Below are 21,074 nucleotides of genomic sequence, written 5' to 3'. Positions count from 1 at the left end.
CCTCATTAATAGCAAACCTCGTCATCCACAGAGCCAAGGGAGCATTGAATGTACAAAAGAAAATGTAATCAAAATGCTTGGCAGTTGGATGTGTGAAAATCAAACGCGAGATTGGTCAGCTGGACTTCCCTTTGTGCAATTCACCAAAAACACAGCATATTCACGTGGAATTGGCGTATCGCCTTACAAGGCAGTTTTTGGTATAGAACCACCAATATATATGAATAATAATACACCTTCATTAATAAAGATGATGCAATTGAAATTAAGAGAAAAATAGAGGTGATGAGTTAATAGTACATTATTTCTTCAAATTTATTTATGTTAGTTAAAATGCACGTGCTAAATATCAAGGTTCATTATTAATTTATTTTTGTTTTTGTTTTTGTTTTTGTTTTAGGATCCGAGAAGTTTGACTGAACTGAAAGTTGGTTGGGAATGAAAAAGACTAAATGAAACTAGTACTAGTGTCCCCCCCCCCCCAAAAAAAAAAAAGATATGAAAAACATACCTCATAAACACAAAATGGTTCTGGATGGGTTCTACTGAAGATGGATGGGTACCCAGCATCATCACAATTGAAATTCATAATGCAAATATTGGATATAGGTTCGATGATAACTAAATTGTTTGTTGAACTAGTTTCCAACATTGACCATCATATATAGTAATCAACTCAAAAGTGGCATGGACCAGGGGAATCCGACTGTCTAATTAAAACAAAGCAAAGCAATGCGATGGTCAGAGATAGATGTTGATGTAATGTGATTTCTGCCCAGTGCTCTGAATGTCAAAGTGAAGAAATTCAAAGAAGCGCGGGTAAACGGCGTGAGTCATATATCATACAGTTGGGAGTTGATGATTGAGATTCATTCAATAGGCCGTTACTTAACATATATTATATTAACCTAACCTAACCTAGGTTAGGTTAGGTTATGTAGGGTAGGTTAGGTTCGGTCATATATCTACGTTAATTTTAACTCCAATAAATTTTTTTTTACCTCATACATAATGAAATGGGTAGCTTTATCATTTCATAAGAAAAAAATTAGAGAAAACATATAAATTCGTGAAAACTTGGCTTATTAGGCAAATCAGGCCTTACATAGTAGGCTGAGAAGTCCGTTCTGGCTACTAGGTACCACATATATCCAACTCGAATTGATATACTCTCTGTAGTGATACTTTTTTTTAAATAATATTTACAATAAGAATAAAGGTATTTAAAAAAAAATATATCATTTCTATACTACTTATTATTAAAATACTTATTTGTCAATTTAATTATATGGAGAATAAATGTGAATTGCTATATTCAATATCATAACCAGATTGTATTAACATGTGATACAAATAATACAACTGTAAATTATTTAAATTCGTGGTGTCAATTTTCCAATTTGGTGATAGATGAATAGGATTTTCTTTATAATAATTAATCAATGCATCATGAAAAATTTGCTCATTCGGCATTAAAATAAGTTGTTTGTAAATTCCATCTGAAATTTTATTTGGACATTTTGAAGAATTATAATACGGGATAACCATATTATTAATGATCATAAAAGCTAATTTGAAAGGTGAATTGGAATTATGAAAGTTGTTTTTATAATTTGAAACTTTTTCTTGTATAAATTGAACATATTTTCGTTTTTCTTCTTCATCATTTTGATTATTAATAAATATGTTTGTTTGATCCTCCACAATCATTAAATTTTCAGTATTATCTTCTTTGAATGGTGGCAGTGGCGATTGTTGCGGTGTCGGTTGCAGTGGTGATTGTTGCGGTGTCGGTTGCAGTGGTGATTGTTGCGGTGTCGGTTGCAGTGGTGATTGTTGCGGTGTCGGTTGCAGTGGTGATTGTTGCGGTGTCGGTTGCAGTGATTGTGGCGGAGTCGGTGTCGGTGGTGATTGTGGTAGTGATGGTGATGGTAGGTGTGATAGGTCAGAATCCATTTTAAGGATTGATTTTGGGATTTTTTTTTATACATTTTATATATATATATATATATAAAAAAGGGGGACTGGATTTTTATTATAGAAAGAAACATTATACTAAGATGGTGAACCAATGTTTTTAAGTGGTGGTGGTGGTGGTGGTGTTGCTGCTGCTTTTGGTAATAAACCTTCATCTTGATTGATAAACGTCACAATTTCATCCTTTTTTCCCGGTTTGAATGATGTCAGTTAAGAGATGGGGATTTCGGGTTCTTAAAAATAACTATATTTTCGTTTTTCTTCTTCATCATTATGATTATTAATAAATATGTTTGTTTGATCCTCCACAATCATTAAATTTTCAGTATTATCTTCTTTGAATGGTGGCAGTGGTGATTGTGGCCGATTGTGGTGATTGTGGCGGTGTCGATTGTGGCAATTGTGGCGATTGTGGTGGAGTCGGTGTAGGTGGTGATTATGGTGGTGAGGGTGATGGTAGGTGTGATAGGTCAGAATCCATTTTAAGGATTGATTTTGGGATTATATTATTTTATATATATAAAAAAAAGGGGGCTGGATTTTTATTATAGAAAGAAACATTATACTAAGATGGTGAACCAATGTTTTTAAGTAGGGGTGGTGGTGGTGTTGCTGCTGCTTTTGGTAATAAACCTTCATCTTGATTGATAAACGTTACAATTTCATCCTTTTTTCCCGGTTTGAATGATGTCAGTTAAGAGATGGGGATTTCGGGTTCTTAAACAATATTATCATTGGTCATCAATATCACTAAAAATACGAAAGTAATTCCCTTCGTCACATGATTCCGTGTTAATATGTCACAAAAAATTATTCCTGTTGGGTGTATTCATGTTTAATCTTTTGCTGGTTTATTTACCATTCTTCATAAACTTCCAACTTTCTAGTTAATTTCAAATGTATTTTTTTTATACATTAGATGTCTATATGATTTAAAATAGTGTTGCCTTATCTAGATTTAAATAACCAAGTGTGTATATATGCTTGTGGGTGCCGGATGTCAGAGAGTGACTGAGGGGAGGAGCTGTGTGTGTGTGTGTGTGTGTGTGTGTGTGTGTGTGTGTGTGTGTGTCTTTATGTGTGTGACTTTGTATGTGTGTGTGTGTGTGTGTTTAACTAGGTATGTCTTGTGTTTAACTAGGTATGGACTCCAGGCTGGAGCTGCATACTCCAGGATTGGTCTTACATAAGTGGTATACAGGGTTCTGAAAGATTCCTTACACAAGTTTCTGAAGGCAGTTCTTATGTTGGCCAGTCTAGCATATGCCGCTGATGATATTCTTTTGATGTGGGCCTCTGGGGACAGGTTCGGTGTGATATCAACCCCCAGATCCTTCTCTCTATTTGATTCTTGCAGGATTTCCCCTCCCAGATGATACCTTGTGTTCAGCCTCCTGCTCCCTTCGCCTAATTTCATCACCTTACACTTTCCAGAGTTGAACTTCAGCAGCCATTTTCTAGACCATTCCTCCAGTTTATCCAGGTCATCCTGTAGTCTCTGTCTATCTTCATCCGTCTTGATTCTTCTCATAATTTTTGCATCATCAGCAAACATCGAGAGGAATGAGTCTATACCCTCTGGAAGATCGTTCACATATATTAGAAACAGGATGGGTCCAAGTACTGAGCCCTGTGGGACTCCGCTGGTGACATCTCGCCACTCTGATGTCTTCCCCCTCACCGTTACTCGCTGTTTCCTGTTGCTTAAGTACTCCCTTATCCACTGGAGCACCTTCCCTTTTACTCCTGCCTGTTGCTCCAACTTTTTTAACAGCCTTTTATGGGGTACTGTGTCGAAGGCTTTTTGGCAATCCAGGAAAATGCAGTCGGCCCACCCTTCTCTTTCCTGCCTAATTTTCGTTGCCTGGTCATAAAATTCTATTAACCCTGTGAGGCACGATTTACCATCTCTGAACCCATGTTGGTGGTGCGTTACAAAGTTATTTCCCTCCAGATGCTCTACGAGCCTTTTCCTCACGATCTTCTCCAGCACCTTGCATGGTATACAAGTTAAGGAAACTGGCCTGTAATTCAGTGCCTCTTGCCTGTCACCCTTTTTGTATATTGGGACCACGTTAGCTGTCTTCCAACTTTCTGGTAAGTCTCCTGTTTCCAGTGACCTGTTATACACCATAGAGAGTGGCACACTTAGTGCTTCTGCACCTTCCTTTAGTATCCATGGTGAGATTCTATCAGGCCCAACAGCCTTTGTCACATCTAGCTCCAGCAGACACCTTTTGACCTCATCACTGGTGAGGTCAAATTCCTCCAAGGTTTCCAAGGTTGCCGCCTCCTCATTTAGTGCAGGGGCTTCTCCTTGTTCTATTGTGAAGACCTCCTGGAATCTCTTGTTGAGTTCTTCACACACCTCCTTGTCATTCTCTGTGTATCTGTTCTCCCCTTTCCGCAGCTTCATCACTTGTTCCTTCATCATGTGTGTGTGTGTGTGTGTGTAAGAATGAGTGTGTGTGTGTGTGTGTGTATATGTGTTTTGGTGTGTGTTTGTGAGAATGTGTGTGTGATTCCTGTGTGAGAATGCGTTTTGTGTGTCAGAATGTGTGTGTGTGTGTGTGTGTGTGTGTGTGTGTGTGTGTGTGTGTGTGTGTGTGTGTGTGTGTGATTCCTGTGTGAGAATACGTTTTGTGTGTCAGAATATGTGTGTGTGTGTGTGTGTGTGTGTGTGTGTGTGTGTGTGTGTGTGTGTGTGTGTGTGTGTGTGTGTGTGTGTGTGTGTGTGTGATTCTTGTGTGAGAATACGTTTTGTGTGTCAGAATATGTTTGTGTGTGTGTGTGTGTGTGTGTGTGTGTGTGTGTGTGTGTGTGTGTGTGTGTGTGTGTGTGTGTGTGTGTGTGTGTGTGTGTGTGTGTGTGTGTGTGTGATTCCTGTGTGAGAATGCGTTTTGTGTGTCAGAATGTGTGTGTGTGTGTGTGTGTGTGTGTGTGTATGTGTGTGTGTGTGTGTGTGTGTGTGTGTGTGTGTGTGTGTGTGTGTGTGTGTGTGTGTGTGTGTGTGTGTGTGTGTGTGTGTGTGTGTGTGTGTGTGTGTGTGTCTTTGTGTGTGTGTGTGTGTCGTTGTGTGTGTGTGTGTGTGTGTGTCTTTGTGTGTCTTTGTGTGTGTGTGTGTGTCTTTGTGTCTTTGTGTGTGTGTCGTTGTGTGTGTGTGTGTGTGTCTTTGTGTCTTTGTGTGTGTGTGTGTCTTTGTGTGTGTGTGTGTCGTTGTGTGTGTGTGTGTGTGTGTGTCGTTGTGTGTGTGTGTCGTTGTGTGTGTGTGTGTCGTTGTATGTGTGTGTGTGTCTTTGTGTGTGTCGTTATGTGTGTGTCTTTGTGTGTGTGTCTTTGTGTGTGTGTCTTTGTGTGTGTGTGTGTGTGTCTTTGTGTCTTTGTGTGTGTGTGTGTCGTTGTGTGTGTGTGTGTGTGTCGTTGTGTGTGTGTGTGTGTGTGTGTGTGTGTGTGTGTGTGTGTGTGTCGTTGTATGTGTGTGTGTCTTTGTGTGTGTCGTTGTGTGTGTCGTTGTGTGTGTGTCTTTGTGTGTGTGTCTTTGTGTGTGTGTGTGTGTCTTTGTGTGTGTGTCTTTGTGTGTGTGTGTGTGTGTCTTTGTGTGTGTGTGTGTGTGTGTGTCGTTGTGTGTGTCTTTATGTGTAAGTGTGTGTGTTTGTGTGTGTGTGTGTCTTTGTGTGTGTGTGTCTTTGTGTGTGTGTCTTTGTGTGTGTGTGTGTCTTTGTGTGTGTAAGTGTGTGTGTCTTTGTGTGTGTGTGTGTCTTTGTGTGTGTCTTTGTGTCTTTGTGTGTGTGTGTGTCTTTGTGTGTGTGTGTCTTTGTGTGTGTGTGTGTGTCTTTGTGTGTGTAAGTGTGTGTGTCGTTGTGTGTGTGTGTGTGTGTCTTTGTGTTGGTGTGGGTGTGTGTCTTTGTGTTGGTGTGGGTGTGTGTGTTGTATAAAAGGAGGTGGGATCCGAGCAGTATCTCAATTCTCATCCTGCCTTTCTTTGGATATTACTACAGTGAACTTCTAAAAGTTATACTTACAACCATTGTGGTGTAGTATATTAACACTTACTAAGGCGTAAATAAGGCGTGAGTATTTCAGTGTGTTTTTTTTTTCTTTTTTTTTCTTTTTTTTTTTAAGTAGTAGATAACTTTCAATTTTTGATTGAGATTGTTTCTGTTTCTCCTTGAATAGATTGATGATCATCTTAGTCTATTTCAATACACCAGACTATTTCAATTATAATATATATATTTTTCAGGTTGGTAAAAATGAACCAAATGGATATTGGTAATGGGGAAGCAGTTGGCATTGAGAAATTGGGAAATGATGAAGAGAGGAAAGTAAATGAAGAAGGAGTTGAAGATGAAAAGGGAGATGAAGAAAGGGGAGAAGATGAAGATAAAAAGGTAACTGAAGAGAAAGACGAAAATATAAAGGTAATTGAAGAAGATGAAGATATAAAGGTAATTGAAGAAGAAGATGAAGATAAAAAGGTAAATGAAGAGGAATATGAAAAAATCAAGTTTTTTAGAAATAAATTTGAAGCTCCATTTAAATATGACTCTAATTTTAAAAAAATTAAAGAATTGAAAAGTGAGCTAGATAGGATATTTCTTGAAACTAAATGTAAAGTTGAATGCTTAGAAAAATGTACAATCACTAAAGAAGAATTATCCGAATCCGGATTTCAAGATTTTATTAAATATGACCATATGGACCGGATATATAATTATTTCATTTATTATGGTTGGTATTCCACCATAACAGCAAGAATTAAGTATACTAATTGTTTGGTATATGTTCACATATATTATGTTTATGCAAACAATTGTTGTAATATGTGGGTTACTGAGGATGCTCAAATATTTCTTAAATTTCTTGTAAATGAATTTTTTCATCCAAGTAAACCCCATTCCGAAGAAATTTGGCTAGCTATGAAAAATGATAACTTAAATGTAGAGAAACCTCCACAATATACATATTGAGTTTTATCATGATGAGATGATGTAAAATAGGATTGAATGTTTTTTGAAGATAAAAAACACTAACACAATATTACCAGATTTTCTATGGTGGATGTGAAGGTCCTAATTCCACATACATCAAGTTAATATCTTGTGATGACCATGAATTCATCATTAAAAGGAAAGATGCCTTCACCTCAAATTTAATTCAAGCTATGATGTCAAGTTCAACAACGTGTATTGAAAATGAAAAAAATGAAATCCATTTTAAAACAATTCCGTAAGTATAAAGCTGTTAGAACAAAGTGTTATTATATAAACTGTTATATTTACAGATAAACTGTTATTTAGAGAAACATATAAACTGTATATAATAAATAAATATTATAATACTTTTATTTTTTTATTTTATTTCTTCAGATCATATCTACTTCAAAAAGCGTGTACATATTTCACCTACAATACTCAATTCAAGAAAAATGAGATTACTACTGATCCTGAATTTCCAATTGAAAATAATATTGCTCTAGATCTGCTTTTGGTTGCTGATTTCCTTGATTGTTAATAATGACATCCATAACCATATATTTTTTACTAAATGTTGAAAGATTAAAATATAAAAACAAGCTTTAATGTTATATTATTTTTAGTTTATTTTGTGGCTTGAAAATGATTCCAACCCTTTTATTATTATTAATAATATTAATATTATTATTATTATTATTAATAATTATTCCAGTAATTCCAATGAATCAAGAGTATGATTGCAATGAAGTTATAGTATTGAAAGATTCAATTAAATACTGGTTTGATAGAGGTGATGAGCAAACTAAATATAAACATGAAGAACTTTTCAATATATATGATTTACTATCACAACAAGAATGGTTCGAGTTCCAGTTAAACTTTAAAGACACTATACAGGTATATATACTAATAGGACGAAATTCATCTATTATACTTCCAAACCAAATAAACATAACTAACTTAGCGTCAATTTTAATAGAATGCCGTTATTATAATAATGAAAATGTACAAAGTTATAATGAAAATGTACAAAATTTATCTTTTATTAAAGATGCATATATGATTAGAACTCCTGTTAAATATATGAAATTTTCTGTATTGTGGGATTATAAAAATATACTACTATGTTGGAATCACTTGTCTATAATAGTAGGAGGTATCAATAACGAAACTCAGGTGTGTAATAATTTACAAGATAATTTGAATGTCATAATGTGTTGGTTATATGATAAATATAACATTACAATCCTTGATAATAGTTTAAATATAAATAACAGTAAATATGTTACAAATGGGACCATTTATATAGGTATTACACACATGAAGAAAACGATATCATTATTTGTTAAGAAATTTTTCATTATATTAACAATTGTTTTCACAATTTTAAACGTTATAATTATTTTACATGGTGTTTTTAAATTGGTATGTTTTTTTTTTTTGTAATATCCCCTAAATTCCCATATATATCGTATATATGACTTGAAATTTTAAATTGGTAATTCCAATCATTCCAACATTGAAGGAAAATATATGGGTGGTGAGCTGTACTTTGGTGGTAGGTAGCATGGTAGGTAGCCTTGGCTATTGGCTAAGATATAATAACTTAATCCTCAATAAAGAGTTTTAATTTTTGGACTGACATTATTGTAAGAAGGGCCTTTTGATATACTACTATGTTAATCCCAATTACCTATTATTTGGGAAATTTGAGACAAAGATATGATGATACTACCCTATTCAAACCCCAACCCTAAATAAATTTTGTTAACAATGAGTGAGTATTTCTATTTCACGATTTATAAATATGGCTCTCATTGTAATTGTGTTATGGACCCGACGCCTCCACAGAGAATGGAGAAGCGATGGCAGCGCTGCTATCTATGAGCCGTCACCCACAAGTATGGGAAAAGAAGGCGCCCTCTTCTGGTCAAAAGTACAATTATCAGTGGTGAGTGACTCTTACTATGATTGGACACGGAATGGATTATTACAGTGCGATAGGTGTGGAGGAAGTGGACTCGACAAGGGTGTGGTCAGAGACAGTGTCCTGTGTGTGTCGCTCTACATAGCGACATTGACTCAATGATATTTTTTGGAGGCTACATTCAGTTTTATTATGTACATTAATGTACTTTCTATATATTTATATAATAAATAAAGAAGTAAGTAAATAAATAAACTTTTATATTATTTATCTCCATTCTTAGTGTTGTATTCCTTCCTATATGTTATGAACCTCATAAATTCCCCTTATGAAGCCAATGTACGTGATTTGTTAAAAACACTGAGCCCTGAAGATATTAGATGTCTGGCTCAGACATCAACAGGTAATCATCGCCTTTCACCTAAAAGTTCTCAAGAGGCCCTTAACATAATCCTAATTTATACCTCAGACTTGAAACGCTTGTTTTCTTATCGACGTCTTACTGCACAAAATCTTTTTAACTACCTCTATAAAAATCAAGTCCCATCAATGCCTTTTGCTAAGAAAATGGAATTGGTAATAGCTGTAAAAGAGTTTTGGACAAAGCAGCATGGTAAAACAGGTATCGGATATTCAACTGAACAAGGAAGAGCACATTCAAACCCCAAAACCGAAATTACAAATGCTATCCAACTCTCAATACCCGGAAATACGAACATCATTTTATGTTTCAATCCAAGTTTTATTCAACATACAACTGGTGAAACCAAGAATATAATTAAAAATCCTAAACAATGCAGTTTTATGGGTACTACAGAACGTACAAATTTAGGAACAGTACAATGTCAATGTGATTCATATATAAGTACACTATTACAGCATCAGAGAGAAGAGAGTGAAATTAAAACTTTTACTCAAACAGATAATGAAAAAAACCAACCTGTCTTATGTGATGATGTTCCTAAAACTTCTATTCGAACTGTTAACGAAAAAAACAAATTTGTATGTGGTGTTCTTTCCCCGGTAGAACATAAAATGGAAGTTATAAGAAGTGACGAGTTTATACAAAAATTTTGTAAGTGGTATTTTAGAATGATTAATCGTTTGCAGCCAGAGTGTTTCCACCTACCCGGAGATACTTTTCGAGGTGATATTTTTTATGACAACAGTTACACTGATATTTACTTAATTGGCCAGTCAAATAGTGAGAGACATGCTTTTGGAGGAGGAAATACTTTCCAACTTTTAAAACAAACACTTCAAGAGTATAAGATTCAGTTCAGTCCTAATTTAGAAAATGGAATACAAGCTTATCAATCCAATTTTGGTATGGTCAAAATCAGTTGTTGTGGCACCATACATATCCGAAACTCATGTGTGGGAATTTTTGAACAAGAAACGGGTATGGTATGCAGTCCAAATGATCATGTATGGAAGATAATGTATATAAAGATAAATTTAAAACATGCTAGTACACATAAACCTCCAAGTCTACCTTCATGTCAAGTGTTTGAAATTAAAATTTGAAATGGGTTTTTTGATTAACAACGAATAAATAACAGAATAAGTGAAATCTATAGACTTTACTTCTCCGGGATGTAGACGTATTCTGTCAGGATATTCTTTTTGATTTATAAATATACTATTTTAATTGATATAATCGCAAGATAAAGATTGTGTAATAACATTATGTACTTTTGAATAATATTATATATATTTTTTTTTTAACAAAGATATAAAATATGGGTTCTGTACCAAGATATAACCATTAAGGTTCCTAGACTCATCACAAGGATAACTAGTGGCACTAAAAGGCAAGTAGTTATTTCAGTCAAACTAAAATGGAATGGAATTGGTGTATATATGACATGAATAGTATGGTTTGGTTCCATTTAGATCTATTTTCTAAACACGTTATTTTCATGTTTTTTTCAGGAGGATATTCTAGCAATAATCATCATGGTATCGTCATCCAAAATCAACAAAATCAACAAAACCCCTAAAATTATCAAGAAAAATCCCACTTTTGATGATAAATTTTTTGAACTTTTAATTAATGAGCGAGTGAAGAAAGTGGTGGACATGCTTATCAGTGTCCATGGTATTCATGGTAAAAGGAAAATTTATATCATCTCCAAGTTGGAAGATTGCTGGAATATGAGATCAACTATTCCACTAAAGCGAGACACTTATATAAATTTATGTTTAGCATTGTTAAGAGATCCAGCATATTCACATGATACTCTTAGGAAATTTAATGTTTTAACCCATAATGAATGTGGTGATTACATGTTTGGACATCCTGTTATAGTCAATGATAACCAACGAACAGAAAGTCAGATTGATATTCAATACTCATGTTCGGAAGTGATTATCGGGACAGTGACTACTGAACAAGGACTGGTCAATGGTTTCATAAATACAGGAAAAATTACATTTACAAGTGTTAGGTGTACCTTTCTTGAATATTCAAAGGCTAAAAAATTCTATGATATGTTCATTTTAAATTGAACTATATATTTTTTTTTTTTTTTTTAAATCAGTTCATATTTAGGTAGGGTTGATTTTAGGTTTGGTCATATAGATATTTAGGTAAGGCTGCGATATTGACACTACTAAATACCTAACCATAAAAATACCTTTATGGTTTATATGACAGACAATCTGTAAAATATTTTTTAATAAATGGAATCATCCAATCTGCTATATCTATGTGGTTTTCATGTGAACCCTGTTTTGTTATAATAAGAATAACTTCATATATAATGAAAAAATTCTAATACAAGCATATATTTATTTATTTACCATAATTTTTGAAAATATATTTTCAATTTTCTTCTATAAATTTACCATGGTCTGTTACTGTAGGTGTTTACCACAGCTCTGTTTTTGTATATTTATACCAGGGGAGCCAGACAGATCACTGATAAGTGATCCAGTCACCAGAGACACTAGTGTGTTGTACCAGTCACCAGACACACTAGTGTGTTGTACCAGCTTCACACCAGTGGGCTATTTAGAATTTATTTCAGAAAAATTATGGTAAATCGCAAATACACAAATAAACAAAGAAAACAACTATTTAATCATAGAAAGAAATTGGTATAGGTTATAAAAAAAATGAATAAAAATCTTCTAATTGATAATAATAAGATCAATGACAAGTTTTTACTAGGCCTAACTCTAATTATGAATCAAAATTTATGTTTAAAACTTTCAAATTTTTCTTCATTCCAATATTATGGAAAAGATAATATACTCCATATACATCCTGTATTATGTGAAATGAAGCCACTAGGTTTACTGGGCCAGTCATTAGATTCACTTTATCTTTCAAAGAAAATTATACCTAAAGAAATTCAGATAATATACATTAGCCCTCATCATATTTTTTCTCACGAAACCAATGGCCAAATTACAGCTGATTTACTCTTAGGTGGTTTCAAGAATAATATTACGCCACTTTATCTCTTAAATGAACATGATCTAAATTCCCTTGTTGCAAATCCCTCTCACAGATTTAGACTTATAGATGGTCGATCGGTAGAAATGTTTGATAATATGTGGAAGCTAGGAACTAATGATTGTGCAATTGATAGTAAAGATCATAATACTGATTTATTGGGAATTCGTCCCATTTTGGGCTTGTGTGATTTATTTTCAATTTCTAAGCGTTTAATATATTAAACCCAATTGAGCGATTTGATCAATAAAATTCACCAAGTATTTAATATAATTAAATATTTTCCCTATCTAATACATCCATATCGTTTGCTGGTTTCTGAGACAGGGAAATTTTATATTATGTCATTTAGTCTCCTTCATTATTTATTTTCACCTCATGCTGAAACCAAAAAAATTAAAGATATTGTGTTTTCTCATCCCCAATCTTTAATACAACGTACTGAAAATATTGAAAATATTGAAAGTAATACTCTAAATAGAATCAAAGTTAATGCAAAGAAAATTTAATAATAGCTAGCAAAGACTTCAAAATATATCATAATTATTTAGCTCAAAGTAATTGTCGTCTACTTCTCGATATGTTACACTCTCTATTTGTAACTATTATATGGATTGCTAATGGTGGAGGAGTTATACATAAACAACATACATTGGTACGCAATTATTTGACCTTACAAGGGAATATTACCTTAAAACCCACTCACTCCCAAAATCCATATAAAGTTACATCACGAAAACCTATTCATAATCCTAGACTACCTTCTTCTTCCCAACCACCATCTCAACTTGAACTAACATCATCTCCACCATCACCATTATCTAATAATGTTAATCAACAACTGAATTGCCAGAATCCATATGGTTTATGTCTTGCACAGATTATTTACAGCTCATTCCATACAGATGAAATCAAATGTAATGTGGCTCAACATGTTCATAATTATGGTTGCCTTCATTTGTTGAATTATACTCCAACAGTTTTTGAGGAAGCCTTTAGTGAAACATTAACATCACACAGAGATAATATTCTAACTGATGTAATTGAAAATGAGATCAATATAATTTTAGCATTTATATCACAGATAAAAAAGGAGCTCGAGTCAACAATAATTTAATATATATATATATATATATATATATATATATATATATATATATATATATATATATATATATATATATATATATATATATATATATATATATATATACTAAATATCCTGAGATTATCTTGAGATGATTTAGGGACTATTTAGTGTCCCCGTGGACCAGTCCTAGACCAGGCCTATTTCTACCACCAGGAAGCAGCCCCTGATAGCACTGCTATGAAACAGGGGTATCAGGGTGAAAGACGCTATCCAATGTTCGTATCCACTCAGCTGTGTGGTGGTCTAAATGGAAGATTATTCATGTGTAGATTAGAACTGAGGATAGTCGTGACCCCTGCAGGTAACCCCACATATTGACTAGATGACCGTCGTATCAAAACTAACACAACTAAGTCAACAAGAATGTTGTTTCGTTATATATATCATATAATCATTAGTATACATTATTAGTTTAGATGTGAGAGACATTTTTTTATATAAAATAAAATAATAATGTCACTATCAAATTCCTTATATATTATAATATTTATGATATTTTTAATTGTGATCTTTTTAATTATATATTTATATTATTCAAGAAATAGGTCAACAATTTCAACTCAGCATCCTCAACTGTCAATGAATTTCATTACAAAAACTAATACTAAACCTGCTGGTCTGTATGTTGTCTTTGAAAGTAAGTATTATATGGACCAAAATCGTGGTTACGATATGATTTCTCATGTAAATACAGTTAATTGTAATGATGATACAACGATTAATCCTAATGATGAAAATAATAATGTATTTTGTAAATTTGATACATCCACATTTGATCAATTTAGAAAAGAGAATTGGTATTTTAATACCTTAACACCTATAATTTTATTATCTATTCGTAATCTTCCCAATTTTTTACCTATTGTATATGAGAATATTGAAGATCTTCCACCCTCTGCAGATCATGAGATTACAAGCCTGCGTGAAAATATGAAGAAAAGCTCAATTGCCAATGGTAATAAGTTCCCAAAATGTGTATGGGTATCTTGTTCACATATTTGGGTTAATAGTCCAAACAAATATACTCCGCAAGGTTTTCCTGTTTATTATTTTCCAACCAAGGAACATATAGATGGATATTATGCCCCACTTCTTCCTATTCAATTGAAACTTAGCCCAGGTGAAAATATTATAAAATGTAAAATGTGGGCAAAAAATATTAATATAATGAGTGATCCATTTGCTGTGGTTAAATTTAGGATCACGGTTAAAATGTAGGATTTATAATACTATAAAGCATGATATAGTAACCTGTTTAAATATTATTACTAAAAAGATAATTATATAAAAAATAAGGTATGTAGATTTGTTCTTGTGGAACAAATTATTCATTCTACTCTTGTATCAACACATCTTTATATATTTATGATCTTATAATATACAAAGAACTATTTTTTTTTTTATCATTTTCAGATAATTATAAAGTGATGGTGATATTGGTTCTATTTGTTCTTCAAGATCCCAACTGTACGCAAGGGTGGCGCAGTTGCTTTTTTTTTTTTGGAAACCATGAAAAAGCAATATGAAATCTACCCCAGAAAATATTCTGTTATAATACTAACAGCCCCCAAAAATATAATTCAAGTGTGGGATAAAATTGTCATATGGAGAAATAATTTAGAAATAAAAGTGGAATTTTTACAAAACTTTAATCCAACAATCAACTTGTATCATTTAGTGGAAAATTCATTTTTACTTATATTAGATAATGTTTCATCGATAAATGTAAGAAAAACATTTGCCGACGTATTAATTGATCTTCAAAACAGTGAAATAATTATTATAAAATGTGCTTCAATTACTTGGCCCTCAATAAATAAAGTGGAAAACTTTAATTTAAAACATTTTGAAGATGTTAAGATTATTTTAAGTATGAATGACTGGGAACGAAATTATGTATTGGTAAATAAGTATCTTTCATATGAATTTGCAGACATTAGTATTAATCATTTAAAATCTTTAAATATTTTAACAGAAGATATAGGGAGTATCAATTCAGAAAAATTGAGAGCAAATCTACTTGATACTTGGAACAATGAAATACCCCCTATATACCCTTCTGAAGTTCTCCCAGAGAGTGAATATACTGTTACTGAAGTAAATAGCAACAAACGCAGCAGTGAGTCACAATCAGGTTCAATTGGCATGCCTTCAAAACATAGGAAGTATTACTGCCTGGTGTTATAATGGATACTGCTCATTGGGAAGCGTGTCAAAGAAAAGAATATATATGTGTGTGTGTATGTATATGTATGTATATGTATGTATATATATATATATATATATATATATATATATATATATATATATATATATATATATATATATATATATATATATATATATATATATGTGTGTACCTATTTTAGTTTACATAAAATATAGGATGGAAGAACATGTACATAGTAAATTAATCTCTTTTTTACTCAAAATTCAATAATTTCATTCGTTTATTATGCTATGATAGTGAACACAATGTTAAAATAAGTATTTTATTTATTTATTTATATATTTTTTTCAGATGATTGAACCCTTTTTGATTAAAAATCCAGGACGTTTTACATTGTTCCCAATTAAAAATCATGATATCTTTAAAATGTATAAGAAGGCGCTAGCATCATTTTGGACAGTTGAAGAAGTAGACTTGTCAAAGGATATTGTAGATTGGGAACAGAAACTTAATGAAGAGGAACGTCACTTCATTTCACATGTTCTAGCATTTTTTGCCGCATCAGATGGTATCGTCAATAAAAATCTTGTTGAACGTTTCTGCCAAGAAGTACAAATACCAGAAGTGAGGTGTTTTTATGGTTTTCAGATTGCCATGGAAAATATTCACAATGAAATGTACAGTTTACTTATTAATACATACATAAAAGATTTACAGGAGCAGAACAGATTATTTAATGCTATTGAAACGCTGCCAGCTGTTAAGAAAAAAGCTGATTGGGCTCTTAGGTGGATTACCAATAGAACGGCAACATATGCCGAACGCATTGTTGCCTTTGCTGCAGTAGAGGGTATTTTCTTTAGTGGTTCATTTGCTGCAATATTTTGGTTAAAAAAACGTGGTTTAATGCCAGGTCTAACCTTCAGTAATGAACTGATTTCTAGAGATGAAGGGTTACACACAGATTTTGTTTGCTTGATATTTAAGTACTTGATTAATAAGCCTGATCAGAAATATGTATATTCTATCATTGATAATGCTGTGAAGATTGAACAAGAATTTTTAACAGATGCCTTGCCAATCAAACTTATTGGTATGAACTGTGATGTAATGGGGAAGTATATAGAATTTGTGGCTGACCGACTTCTCTTTGAACTCGGTTTTAAGAAACTTTATAATGTAGAAAATCCATTTGACTTTATGGAAAATATCTCATTAGAAGGGAAAACTAATTTTTTTGAAAAAAAAGTAAGTGAATATCAAAAATATGGTGTAATGAATTCAGATCAATACAGTGTTTTTACATTAGATTCAGACTTTTAGTTAATTAGTTGATGGATGGAATATAACATTTTTTTTTATATAGAATATAAATAATTTAATATAAAAATAAAAATATATATCTATTATCTTTTACTATTTTACTTATCATATTTATATTTTGACTTGATGAATAATGAATTAAATACCTTACATTCTCTCTTTCCATTAATTACAAGACTACAAAATATGAGGTATGTAATTATGGACATAATAACAAAACCATAATCTTCTTTATAAAATATCAACATATCACATGATTACCAAGCAGTGCTACTATCGTCTGATGTAAACACCAAGTTTGGTTATCGCCATTGAATCAACTTTTCTATTTTATATTCACCAATGAATATAATTCAAAGAGAGAAATGAATCATTACATTAAGTTCCATGCAATATGCCGGTGATACAATATATAAGAGCCTCCGTATCCAGTCCAGTCAACCAGTATGCCAGAATCCTGTTCAGTAGTAATACGGGCTACTGTGTAATGGAGCTATCCAAGGAATCTTGTGGTGTAAGTACCTAAAAGTTATTTTATGATAAGCATGATGAAGCTTTGGACACTATATTATAATAAATAAATAAATAATGTCTCAGGTGCATTTGTGATGAAATCTAATCTTTCTAGGATGATATTAGCGATATCAGTGAGGGAGCCGAAGAGAAGAAGATAAAAGAGAAAAAAGATACTACTTCAACTAGCAAGTCTATTATTGTTAAAATAGAAAACCATATCCATTCCAATGATGAAAATGTGGCTTTGAGAAAGTTGGTTAATATAACGCCAGAGACTATATAAAAAAAACAACGTTATTGTGAAATTAATACTCAAAGTTTATTACAAATATTAGAATGGTTTGCTAACCACGATGGAACCGATGTGTTGCTGTATGAATTTGCCCACAGTGCATCATGTCAAAAAAAACTTGTACCCCGATTTGTCTAATGTTTCGCCGGGTTCGTCATCATGTAGTAGTTTCTAGACATCCACATTGTTCGGTGTTAATCTTATATTCAACCCTCTTGCATACACATGTGTCTTCATGTGTTAATGATGATTGTGGGTTGCCTGCTTGTCATAGACTGAAAACCACCAGATCAACTATAAAGTTTCGTCTTGCCAAAAAGAAGTGTGGTTGTTAACTCAATGTTGTCTGCTGGATATATATTATTGTTAAAATTTTTAATTCGACCTATCAACAGAAGCGCATTATGATATTGATTTAAGTGTTTTTTTTTCCATAATATTTGACAAACGAACTTCTGTGAAGAAAAGACGCTTTCCTATTTCTGCAACGGAGGCCTGCCGCTGGATATTTATTGATTTGTACTAGTTAGTGATATGTTTTATTGAATGTTTTCTTCATACCACTGACTAGTTAAATTAATATATATTTACAAACATAAGGCAATTGTGATCTGTTGTAGGTCATTTGGTGAGATGGTGTGTTAAATGGTTTCACCATAATGTGTGAGGATTCGATGAACATTGGTTTTTATTTCACTGGTCGAATCAAATAGGGGCAATCATCAGTTTCAGATGCTTCACCAACAACCGGGCTCATCATCAATGGCATTACATATTGCAATCTGTGCTCCTTCCTACTTCAATAATGAAAATGATGAGGTCTTGCGAAAGTGGAATCAACTTCAAGCTTTTTGGGGGTTTGGTAAAGGTAAATATGTGGATTTTTTTTTTTCGATGAGGTAGTGAGTAAACCATTATGGAAAACTTAGTAGATTTGACTAGTTGTTTATAATATTGTAAAATGTATATAATTAAAATAAAGTATAATTTTATGAATTTTATTCCAGGTTATTATTCGTCCAATATGTCACCTGTAGAGTTCACATCTGAAAATCCATATTGTCGTTTCAAAGTAGTTTGCTATACAAAAATTCCCAATTATCGTAATGAAGATGGTATTGTGCAAATTATAATTGGAAGGGGCCTTTCAGAAGTGGAGTAAGTAATTAATAATCATATACTGTATAATATTCTAATAATTTTTCAGTGTTAAATATGACTAGGATCCGGGAACATTAAAAAATGTTTTTTTTATTTTTTTTTATTCTTCCAGGGCCTACAAACAGGAAGTTATTTCAGCATTGAGTCTATTATTCGGAGGTAATGAAGTTGTTGTTAATGAAATTTTTGCTGCTGAAGTACCAAACAAAACGAACTTCTGATTTTACATTCAGCAAGTTTTTCCTAATGGTAAAAGAATTTAAAGATTTTATAATGTTTTCCCTAATAATAATTATCATAAAAAATGATTTCAAGTATGGTATTATGCAAAGTGCTCTATATTATAATATACCTTCTAGGAGAGATTCAACGTGCATCTACCACTGACACCTTTAGTCATATGTTAAGAGCATCATGCAATCCAATTTTTAAGGTAAGTCTAAGTAAGCCTTATTATAGCTTGCACCAATCTATTTAATGGGATTTGATATCAGGTTGGCTTAAATAATCAAATTAGCTTAAAAGGGACATTATTAATGGAACGTTTTTTGATAGACAGGCAGGTAGATAGCCAGACAGAGACAAAAATGCCTACTTTTTCTGTTTCAGAATTTGTTTATTGAACAGATTATTCCAATGTTGACTTTAACTGAACAACAAATGAAGAAATATCTTGATACACCGCAAAGAGGTAAATGATTTTGATATGACCAATCCATCTACTTATCGTGACATAATGACAAAAGTGAAGATATTACGGGGTATTTTTTTATTGTACCTACATTTGTGGAATTAAAAATTAAAATAAATTATTTATTGTTTATAGGAATTGATCCAGCATTGTGGGAACTGGGCAAGCAAAAAAATCCCGACCCACAGAAATTGATACCTGTTGTAAAAGTGGGATTTCAGGAATTACAGAAACAGTTCAAGTATCAAGAAGAATATGGCAATAAAATTCATAATAGTATGAAGAATATTATGGATGATATAAGACAATTAAGTTGTATGCAGACGACAATTAAAGTTACCATTCAGAATTTTAAGTTGAAACAGACAAATATAATGCGCCGAGTTCTAAAATTGGTGTCAGCACAAGAGGTTGAAAGGAAAAAAAATCTACCACTAGAAGAAATAGAGGATCAGATTCGACTGCGATTAGAAAACTTGTATATGCAGCTGCAGGACCTCAAGGGATGTTTGAATGAACTAATGGCTCAGTCTATAAAGCCTGGTAGTTTTCCGCGAGCCCAACGGTATGGACTGGTTGTTGACAAAGTGCAGGATATATCACAATACCTAAAATGGCAGCAGGATGCACTTCAGGCTATAGTTAACATACTTAAGGAAGATATACAAGTGGTCGTTAACATAAAGAAGAACATCAGCTAAGTTTTGAGAGTTAAGGAAATTGGCTAACCGTCAACCAACTTCCCCAAACCACATTCAAACATTGGTAATTAACCCTATCATTGTTTAACACCTCTCTTCACCCTTTCAGGGAGGGTATGATGCTACACTGAATTTTTTTGGTTCGTAACCAGCAACACACATTGAACTGATGATATTTCACTCTCTCAGGGAGGGTATGATGCTACACTGATTTTTTGTTTGTAACCCGCAACACACACATTGAATTGATGATAATCAATAAATTAAATTTTAGTCTAGTTCCTTGTTTTTTTTTCACATACAATAAGTGCACTCTGCCCATTAGGCAAAGTATTATAATAATTTTGCTAGATATTGATGACACTGACATTTTAACGGAAACTTGAAATAATTGACCTAGAATGTAACAACAATGTTTGTGTTGTCTTAAAGGAATAATTTAGTCAAATAAGCACAAACTGTAAACTGCCAGCTTAACCAAGAAAGCCTGCCAGTGATTGGTCAATATAAAATATTCAGCGTGTGAGGGTTAATATCAGAGTCAGTCGATTTTGCTCCAGCATGGAGGACACACCTACAATTTCCTCTCCATTAACATGTGGACAGAAACAACAAGAAAGAAGTGATAATAACAATACTAGTGTTGATGAAGAACCATTGCCTTCAATGAAGGGAAGTTAATGAAGGGTGTGAGAGAGAAGAAGAGGTGATACAAAAAAAGGAATTT

At 32.9% G+C, this 21,074-nt stretch overlaps 1 protein-coding gene across 1 annotated transcript; it reads left to right on the top strand.

Moving 5' to 3' along the window:
- Positions 1 to 2,318: 2,318 nt before the first annotated feature.
- On the top strand, positions 2,319 to 21,028 carry LOC138357110 (nucleoporin p54-like). The gene is made up of 6 exons (XM_069313702.1): positions 2,319 to 2,433; positions 6,316 to 6,555; positions 19,315 to 19,388; positions 19,565 to 19,646; positions 19,782 to 20,320; positions 20,867 to 21,028. The coding sequence occupies exons 1-6, from the start codon at positions 2,319 to 2,321 to the stop codon at positions 21,026 to 21,028; spliced, it is 1,212 nt and encodes a 403-aa protein (XP_069169803.1).
- The last annotated feature ends 46 nt before the right edge of the window (positions 21,029 to 21,074 follow it).

Source organism: Procambarus clarkii, chromosome 1 (assembly GCF_040958095.1).
Source record: "Procambarus clarkii isolate CNS0578487 chromosome 1, FALCON_Pclarkii_2.0, whole genome shotgun sequence".
In the NCBI taxonomy this organism is placed as follows: domain Eukaryota; kingdom Metazoa; phylum Arthropoda; class Malacostraca; order Decapoda; family Cambaridae; genus Procambarus; species Procambarus clarkii.
The sequence above is the reverse complement of the archived record's forward strand: the minus strand, read 5'-3'. Positions and strand labels throughout refer to the sequence as shown.

Coding starts and splice junctions, on each gene's coding strand:
- LOC138357110 (XM_069313702.1), top strand. CDS start 2,319: ATGGTGGCAGTGGTGATTGTGGCCGATTGTGGTGATTGTGGCGGTGTC. Junction 19,647..19,781: donor TCTTGATACACCGCAAAGAG/GTAAATGATTTT, acceptor TATTGTTTATAG/GAATTGATCCAGCATTGTGG. Junction 20,321..20,866: donor AGGAAGATATACAAGTGGTC/GTTAACATAAAG, acceptor TAAAATATTCAG/CGTGTGAGGGTTAATATCAG.